The sequence below is a fragment of the Pygoscelis adeliae genome, unplaced genomic scaffold, assembly GCF_000699105.1.
Source record: "Pygoscelis adeliae isolate BGI_AS28 unplaced genomic scaffold, ASM69910v1 Scaffold259, whole genome shotgun sequence".
Lineage (NCBI taxonomy): Eukaryota > Metazoa > Chordata > Aves > Sphenisciformes > Spheniscidae > Pygoscelis > Pygoscelis adeliae.
In genome coordinates this window covers 570,846-579,497 of record NW_008825497.1, presented here as the reverse complement: position 1 = coordinate 579,497, position 8,652 = coordinate 570,846, and the positions used below count along the sequence as shown (strand labels likewise).

Below are 8,652 nucleotides of genomic sequence, written 5' to 3'. Positions count from 1 at the left end.
ACGGGTCTGCAAGCTGGCGGAGCTGCCGGGCCCCTCTTCATGTCTGCCTGTCCCCCTCAACAACTTGTGCGCCCACGGGATGACTTAACCCAGGTGTGAGGGCTGACACCCGCGCCCCCCCGTCTTTGTCAGCCCGCGGGCTCCCAGAGCACCACCTTTGCGCCTCTCTTGGTCTTTTGGGTAACACAATGTGCTGAGAGTTTTTCGAGCTGCTTTGCCTTGCTCAGGAGCAGCGGCGTTACAGGAAGGACCCTGGGTGCCAGTGCCAAGATCGGACCCACGGCTTTGTTAACACTGCAAAAAACAGCGTTTAGCAAGTGCAGCTCAACAGACAGGGGCTGGAACAGGGGACCTCCCCAGCTGCGCGCTGCCAAGGAATGGGAAAGGCTCTTTGGCATCACTCCTAGTAACAAAACGTGTGGGTTTTCCACAGAGAGGGGCTGTGGCCAGGAAAGGGGGTGGAGGGGTGAGGCTTTTCCCTCTGTTCGGGTTGAATTCAGGCAGCAGGGCTGGCAGCTGCAAGAGAGCTTAGCAGCACTGTTCCCTAAAGGCACCCGCTTTCCTGAACAACTATCTCACCCTTGTGAGTAGTATTCCACAACTTCTCCTCCCAACTTTGCCGTAAGGCTACTGTTGTTTCTGGGGGTGCAGAGGGCTGAGGCACAGAGGAGTAAAGTGGCATCCCCAAGGTCCAATAAGTAGAAGAAGAAATTTAATTGAGTCTTCTGCATGCCAGGTTGAACACTAAAAAGTGCTGGGTTTCCACTCTCCCAGCCTCAACAGGCAGAAAAGTGAAAGTAAGCTTTGTCACTGCAGACACAGGGAGTCCAGGCAGATACACACCAGCTACAGAGGAATAGAAGCAAGAGTGAAAAAGCTGCTGTGGCAGATCATTCATTACCAATGTTTGTAGGCTGGTAATTTTGCACAGACGTGACCATTTCCACCCCAAAAGGTGGTTACATCCCCAAATCCTTCTATCCAGGACAAAGCAGGGTTAGGCTCGCTGCCATGAAAAACATGTTGCGCCTCTACACTCAGCCAGAAGACAATTCCCTGTCCAGAATTTTCAAGCTGAAAAAGAATAATCTGTTCCTGCTTAGTTTAAAAACAGAAACTTGTTGCTGAAATCAGTTTCTGTGGCTTTAACTGTCCACAGAGACAGCCCCTGAATGTAATTGTGTTAGGCTGGAAAACAGTCTCCATTTCACCAATAAATTCTCAGTAAATGAATCAGGGCAGCTGCAGTAGCGAAACACAAAGTGAGGAGATGGGCACCTGCCTTTCTATCTAGCCCTTTCAGTGACTTGTTGGAGACACTTGCCAGAGGGTTGCAAGAGCTAAGAGTGGCGTTGGAAGCTTTCCAGAAGCAGCTGCTGGAGGTAACAGGAGAAGTGGCTAATGAGGATGTTCAGTGTCCGTCCCTGCATTACAACTATAGTGTTATCCATGTGGTGTGTAGAGGGTGAAACACAATCTTCCTCACTTCTTAATGGACAAGGCACCCTGCAGAGGATGTGTCCTGGCACTTACAAATGATCCGTGGTACCTGGAAACAAGTTGCTTCTCATCTGCTCGGCTCTGGGACAGCTACGCACTCACTTTCTACACACTGCTGTCTCTCATGTTCCCCAAACACATCCTGTTTTCACTCCTTTTCTACTTGTGCACGCTGTGGAGATTACTAGCTGAACCGTCCATATTAACTAATGGTAATTAATTGTTCCCACTAGTTGTTCTCTGTTAGCATCACACAGGAAAATGAGTGTAGAGCAGTGGAACCTCGGGATTTACACGAGAAATACAGCTTACTGACGTGCAAATGCTAGTTCTTCAACTTTTTGAGTTGTTTTGCAGTGGCAGTTTTCTGGCAGTAACTCATTACCTGTGAGCTACTGTTTAGAGAAAAGCAGCAAAGCAAAACAGCAATTTGGACCACAAGATGACTCATCCTGATCTCGAACTCCTTTGCCTTTCTTTGGCCTGTGCTGGCAGACTAAAATAATCAGAACAGGCAGAAGCAAGTCCAAAGAACTGAAAAAGTCCCAGACACTTTAGGGGATGGAGGGCCAGACACCTAAGATGCAAAGCCAACGCATCACACAGGGAAAGATATTTCCTTTAATGAAAATATGAATACAGAAATCATTGAAAAAATTGGTTTTGGTCAAGGACAATAAATGTGTTTAAAGCATGATTACAAGAAAACAAAATGAAATGAAAGGCTTAACATTAGACTGTACAACACACACCTCATCTCTAGAAAGATAGACTTTCCCTTTCTAAAATTAAGAAAATCACTGCATGTGTCACCAGTGGGGTAAAAGGCACCGAGGGCCAGACACCTAAGATGCAAAGCCAACGCATCACACAGGGAAAGATATTTCCTTTAATGAAAATATGAATACAGAAATCATTGAAAAAATTGGTTTTGGTCAAGGACAATAAATGTGTTTAAAGCATGATTACAAGAAAACAAAATGAAATGAAAGGCTTAACATTAGACTGTACAACAACACACCTCATCTCTAGAAAGATAGACTTTCCCTTTCTAAAATTAAGAAAATCATGGTCTGTGTCTCCAGTGGGGTAAAAGGCACCACGACCGGCTCTCACCGGCAAAACCAAGTGGGAAAAAAAGCAAGCACATTTGCCCTTTGCAACAAACTGCAACAGGTAAAATTGACTCTGGATCTCTTTTAATGAAGCTACAAAGGCAATCTGGCAAATAACCCACACATTACTCATGGACACACAAAGGTTTAGAAGAATTCAACAGTTCTGCTTTTCTAAACGGAGCAATTACCCCCAAGTTTGTCCCACGATCCCACTGTAAAGTATTCCATATACCATTACCTCCTTCACCAATTAGTGACGATCAGCTCTTAAGACTGCAGGCCTGGGGTCTTTCGCAAGCTATCTCCTTCCTAGCATTTCAAGAACTGAGGACATCAGTGCCAGTTCTGCAGGCTGAACCCCTCCCTGAACCACAAGCCTGGTGGGGGTGTGAGACTGCTGCACGTGAAGCAGAAAGCACTGTCGCCACCCACCAGTGCTGACGGTCATGACGTCCAGGGAGTAGCGAAAATGCAAAGCTCCACACAGGCTTGCACTGAAGATGCAACCGCTGCAGTTAGCAGAGATCATGGGGGAAAAGAAGAAAGGGGGACTTGTCTGGCTGGAAAATTTCATCTGTTTGGCAAAGCTTTCTACAAGTAGCCTACACAGTGAAGCACAGTATTCTTCTTTTTGTAAGAAGTACCAGTTCCAAGCCCTGCCTCGCTCTGTTTCTACCAGCCTCGGGGTGCTATTAGATGAACTGAGCACAGGGTGTCAGCTCCAAGAGCTGATGCTGGTATACTTGCAGAAGTGCAGTTTTACCAGGAGAGGTGGGGGCTGAGGCTGCCCAGCAGGAGCTGTGTCCACTGCAGAACATCACGTGGGCAGCACAACAGCACCACGTGCTCTCTTTGAATACCCCGAGGCGGCCTTTGAGCAGATGGACATCCCAAGGACCACAGCTCAGCTGTGGAAATGCGCAAGGAAGAAACAGAGCGGCCGTCGTGGTATTGGATGGCAGGCATGTGGCACTCTCATCTTGCACATGCTGGTGACGTGATTTTAGCAAAGGTGCTTGTAAGGCTTCAGAAGTTCACAGTATGAGGCTTGTTTGTAACTACAGTCTGTCCACACCATAGCTGGCATGGCTGTGAATTTATTGCGGTGCTGCAGCTACCTGGTCAGTCTGTAACCTCCCTGGCAGCCATGGTCCCTAAGCCCATGCAAATTGAGACAACAGGGATGCAGGTGAGGGAGCGCGCCTATCTCCCATTTTCCCTGGGCTGAGGAATTGTATGATGAACGTCTCAACGCACCAAAACACATTGCTCCTCACAGAGCTAGTCTTCGTGAGACAGTTCAGGTGAATTAGACCATGTGTCTGTGACCACTGGGTCACACCTCAGCATGGAAATTTCGGGTCAACAGGACAAGGAAATTCTATATGCCTAATATAGGAAATGCTTTCCTGACTAAAAAGAAAGTGTGTAATCTTGTTCAAAAGTCATTTTTCTTCCTCCACGCTGTATTTCAGACTGTGTGGAGACAACTGGTTTAAAAAAGGGAGTCTACTTTTTCTGTCAAAAGCGTTAACTCCTGGCTGCTTCCCACTTGAAAATCACTTAAGGAAGTGGTTTTTTTTTTTTTCTTTTGCAATGGCAATAGAGGATATACGTAGTGGCTGTCTCCTAAAATATTAACATCCTGTCAACTCTATCAAACCTTCTGATCTTCGACTTCCCACAAAGTCCACAGGGTGTCTACTTACCTTAAGCAAAAATGGATTGCAGTCAGAAGGATGGGAATTTTAATGAAGCATGATATTCCCTATTGTATTACCCAGTCCCTAGAGACGTTTAAAATAAATTTAAAAAAAAAAACAAACAGCAAATGCAGCTAGTGTACTCAGAGGAACTCTGGGATCTAAGACAACACTCCTGTCTTTGAGAACACATTGTACTGCAAGCAGCCCGCTTCCCCATTTGGTACCAAAATCTCTGCTGGCCAAAAACCTCACCACTCCTCTCCCAGCCCTACAGGATCACCTAGCCATTTCCTTCCTGCCTTTCCTGCTTCCAGTTAGGTGCACAGATTGTCCTTCTAGTACACAGTCCCACTGGAAAAGGCAGTGCTGCTCCAGTTAAATTCAGCAATAAGTAACCTCTCTAAAACTACAGCAAAAATTGGCAATTCTGCCAATTACTCAGGGGTTTGGCAGGCCAAAACACGCAGCTCCATGAAACTAAGCAGACTGTCATCTGAGAAAGACAGAGGCAGGACTGCAAGGTTTGATGGAGTGACCCCAGCCACAGCGCTGGAATGGTGGTTAGCAGTCACTTGGCTTAGGCAGGTTAAGATGGAGAAGCTCTGCCTGAGCTCTTGTGGCACACACTCCCAGGATCAGCACTGTGCACACTACACTGGCATATACCTTGAGCTTTTGCACCCAGGGAGAGGGGAGGAGTCCTCTACCGTGCCTTCCTGGCATGCTCTGTGGCCCCTCCAACCACCCTGAACCCCTCAGTCAGCTTAAACCAAATTTAGCAGTGGCAGAAGTCTCAAAGGCATTTGTCACCTACAGGCTTTTCCATGACCTTCAGTGGCATAGTAGAGGACAGGAGACCTACTAGCAAATTCTTCTGAATGGCCCAAATATAAGGAGTGCTTCAATCAAAACGCGTTCATGATAAAACAAGTCCAGAAATAAAACACTGAATATATTAGTTGCAATTCTGAAAGCATATGAAAGACAAAGGCTATTGTTCCCTGCTATTCTGAGGTTGCTGGTCTGGAATGCTACCATCACTTTCCAGAAGGCATCTAAGAGGCACTTCCTTCTTCTTTGTGGATTGTGCAATTTGCAGGTACCCACCTGGCATTTAACTCTTTGGAAGATCAGCACGGCAGCATGTGGAAGGGGCAGATGTGGCAGGGCCCAACTTGAAACGATAAGCATTAAGTCATAACTTCTGACAGGAGAACCAACCTACCTCCAAACTGGGTGCCTGTCTTTGCTGGAGCAAACAAGATTACAGGCCATTTGGGAGTGGGCTAAAATAACTATTCCTTGGCCAGAAATCGCACAGCTCGGCAAGTCACAATGAACACTCCAGCACATCTCTCTCAGCTTCAAACCTCTCTTGAGCACTTCAGGATTTTGTTTACCAATGCTCCTCTGACAGGCAGCAAGCAAACATCATCCCTTTTCATAGTGACTTCAAGAAACAAAGGCACCTAACACAAATCGCCAACTGGCAACAAAGATCTACCAGTTGTAGACCACCAATCCTAATGTGCAGAAGTGAACCACAATGAACAACACTGATCAGTTGTCATCACCAATGAGGAAGAGGACAGTTACTTTAAAAACCCAGTTGGTAATCTCAGTTTCTCAAGGCAGAATAAAAACACATGGGACCAGATCCCTCCTATGCAACTGGCAATGCATTGAGGACATGTAGGGAGCCCAGCGGTAGGCTTTGTTTTGCGGCTGGAAGTGCTAGTGCTGGGTTGCCTAGTGGGCCATGAAGGGACACAGGCTCACCATCTCTGGCAAGTCCCAGGACATATAGTGGTAGGAACAAATCCTTATGAGGAAAGCCAAAGGGTAATGACTGGGTAAACACAAGAAAGAATTATCAGACTAGCAATGTCATTCTAATTTCCCTAACACCACATGTGAAACATCTACTAGAATACCCAGCATTGCTGAAAAGGCACCACAGTTGCAGTGAAATACAGCTACTTGCACTTGGATATCCAAGCTGAAGAAAAAATTTAAGTATATTCCAGGGCTTCTTTTAAAACAGCAAAAGCATTGTATAAAAACATTTCCCTGTAACATTAAAATGAGAAACATTAATGTCTGCATCTTGCTTCAGCTAGTATTAAATTTCATCATAGCTAATGGAAACCACCAATGGCTGCTCTATATCAGCCCTAAAAGCAATGAAAGGGAGCTCACTGACTGTGCAGAACTGCAGATTGCTCCTAGCTCTGTGCATCTCGAAATACATTGTGGAGTGGAAAATGTTGTTCCCCTAGAAGGGAACAGAGTTTTTAAAAAAACACCAAGAGAGAACTATGTCGTTTGCCTGTTGTTTTGAGACTTTCCACATTTCCAGAGGAGAGAGATTCCAGAGCTGCCTGCTATGAGGAACTCTTCTTGTATTTCTGGTAAGCATCTAATATCTCCTTGACAACACTTGGATCATCAAGTGTGGTGACATCTCCCATGTTGCCTGATTGTTCAGTGACTACTTTCCTCAGCAGCCTTCTCATGATCTTCCCTGATCGGGTTTTAGGAAGACGTTTCACCACCTGTAGAGAAGGGAAAGACACACCCATATTAGAACCTGGGTCCTGCTGGAAACCACAAGGCAATTTGGCTGAACTGTTCTAAGCCTGGCACACTATCTCATGGCCATAGCTCCTTTGAGGCTCCTGGGAAATACTAGACCATTGAGCACATTGGTTTATGTCCAAGGAGAGGAGTGTCACTAGCATCAATTCCTTGTGCTATAAATTTTATTCTTATTTAAGTGGACTTTGTTCCCCATTCACTCATTGCTGTGTATCTCCAGGATGCACAGCTCTGGATAATCAGGTCCTGAATAAGCTGTTAACTATTGAACTAGAAAGCTAGATACACTTGAAAACTCAGGCACTGATGATGACACAGATCTCAACCCTTTACCAGAACAGACATTCATATTCCCCTTTACAGGGCAGGAATATAAAGCACACAATACTCCACACCAGCTACAGGGTCTCCTACTCAAGGGATAACTCCTCGGTCCTGATGTTTCTCTCTGCCTGATTATATCTGTCAGCCTACATGCCCTCCTTCATAACCAGAAGAATGTTAAATGTCTTGGCTATGCTTCCTGCAAAAGACTTAGCAGCAGATTCAAAGGCTTTAGCATAAATTTTAGCCTGGTAAAGTGTTTTCAGGCACTGAATAGAGATGCTAGCAGGTCTCACATTTTGCTAACATGATCAGGCCAGTAGGCTACAAAACTCCAAAGCATTAACTAACATACAAGGAAAGAGTTGTAGGACTTTTCTGCAGGACTACCCCCAAACACAGGGAAACAAGATGTTTCCTTGCAAACCTGCAAGTTCTGGGAGCTGCTCCAATCCACTGAGGACATCTTGGGCTGTTCCAAGTTGAATGAGCCACCCTTGCCTGCTCCTGTTGTATTCTGTAACCTGTGTCTTGGTGTCCACCTTCCCAGCATGTGGCTAAAGCAGGGCCCCTCAAAGAAGTGGTCTGGTCACTGCCTCCAAGCAGAGCGTGGAATGGATGCAGATGGGCCTTGGGGGGCAGCTAAGGAGGAGCTTTGTGCACTCTCACCAAACACACAAAGGGAGCTGCTGAAAGGTGAGCTGGCTTGAAACAGAGCCTGGAGTTCATCAGTGCTCCCAGGGTCAGGCTCAACAAGCTGTCTGAGTTACACAATAGAAACAGCCAGTGCTTTGGGATCTGGAGTTGGTGCTAATTATCAATGCAAAATAGCTGGGCAGTAGAAAAGTGTCACTCTGCCCTTCAGTGACACTGAAGGTTGTGGCGTTTCTCTACAGTTTGGTGGGGGTTTTATCTGATCCATTGCACAGGGCCACCGAGAGCAGTGCTACATTGCTTCAGCAGGGGGTCAGCTGAGGGCAAGAGCTATGTGGAGCAGTAATGCTGCTGCATGGTCAACAGGGACATCAAGAGCTTCTTGAGGCACAGGGCAGGCCTGGGGTTCCCCTTTGCCGGAGCTCTTGCCAAGCACGGTGCCCTCAGCACTCTCTGTGCATCCCATTTAAAGGATTGTTCAGCACTTGGCCCAAACGGAGCAGCCTCAGGGTAGCTCTAAAACACGCTCTGTAACAGCCCCACCAAGAAGCTGCTCTGCAGGCTGGAGCAGCTGTAATATCCCAGCCACCCTCTGGGTCACTGCTGATCCTCAGGCATGGCAAAGGAGCACATGCAGACCACTGCACCTGCCCACCCCTACCTAGGGATCCCTCCAGCTAGTTCTGGTTTTCTGTTTCTTTGTTCTGCTAGAAAGGGACAACAGCAGCACTGCAGGCAGGAAGGTGAGGCTT

The 8,652-nt window shown here is 46.6% G+C and overlaps 1 protein-coding gene across 1 annotated transcript in view; it reads right to left on the bottom strand.

Annotated features, from left to right (window-relative positions):
• Positions 1 to 6,377: 6,377 nt before the first annotated feature.
• ACSS1 (acyl-CoA synthetase short-chain family member 1) overlaps positions 6,378 to 8,652 on the bottom strand; it is a 30,464-nt gene continuing 28,189 nt past the window's right edge. The window contains exon 13 of the mRNA XM_009331365.1: positions 6,378 to 6,879. Coding sequence (XP_009329640.1) covers positions 6,709 to 6,879 — 171 coding nt within the window. The 3' untranslated portion in view covers positions 6,378 to 6,708. The remainder of the gene's footprint in view (positions 6,880 to 8,652) is intronic.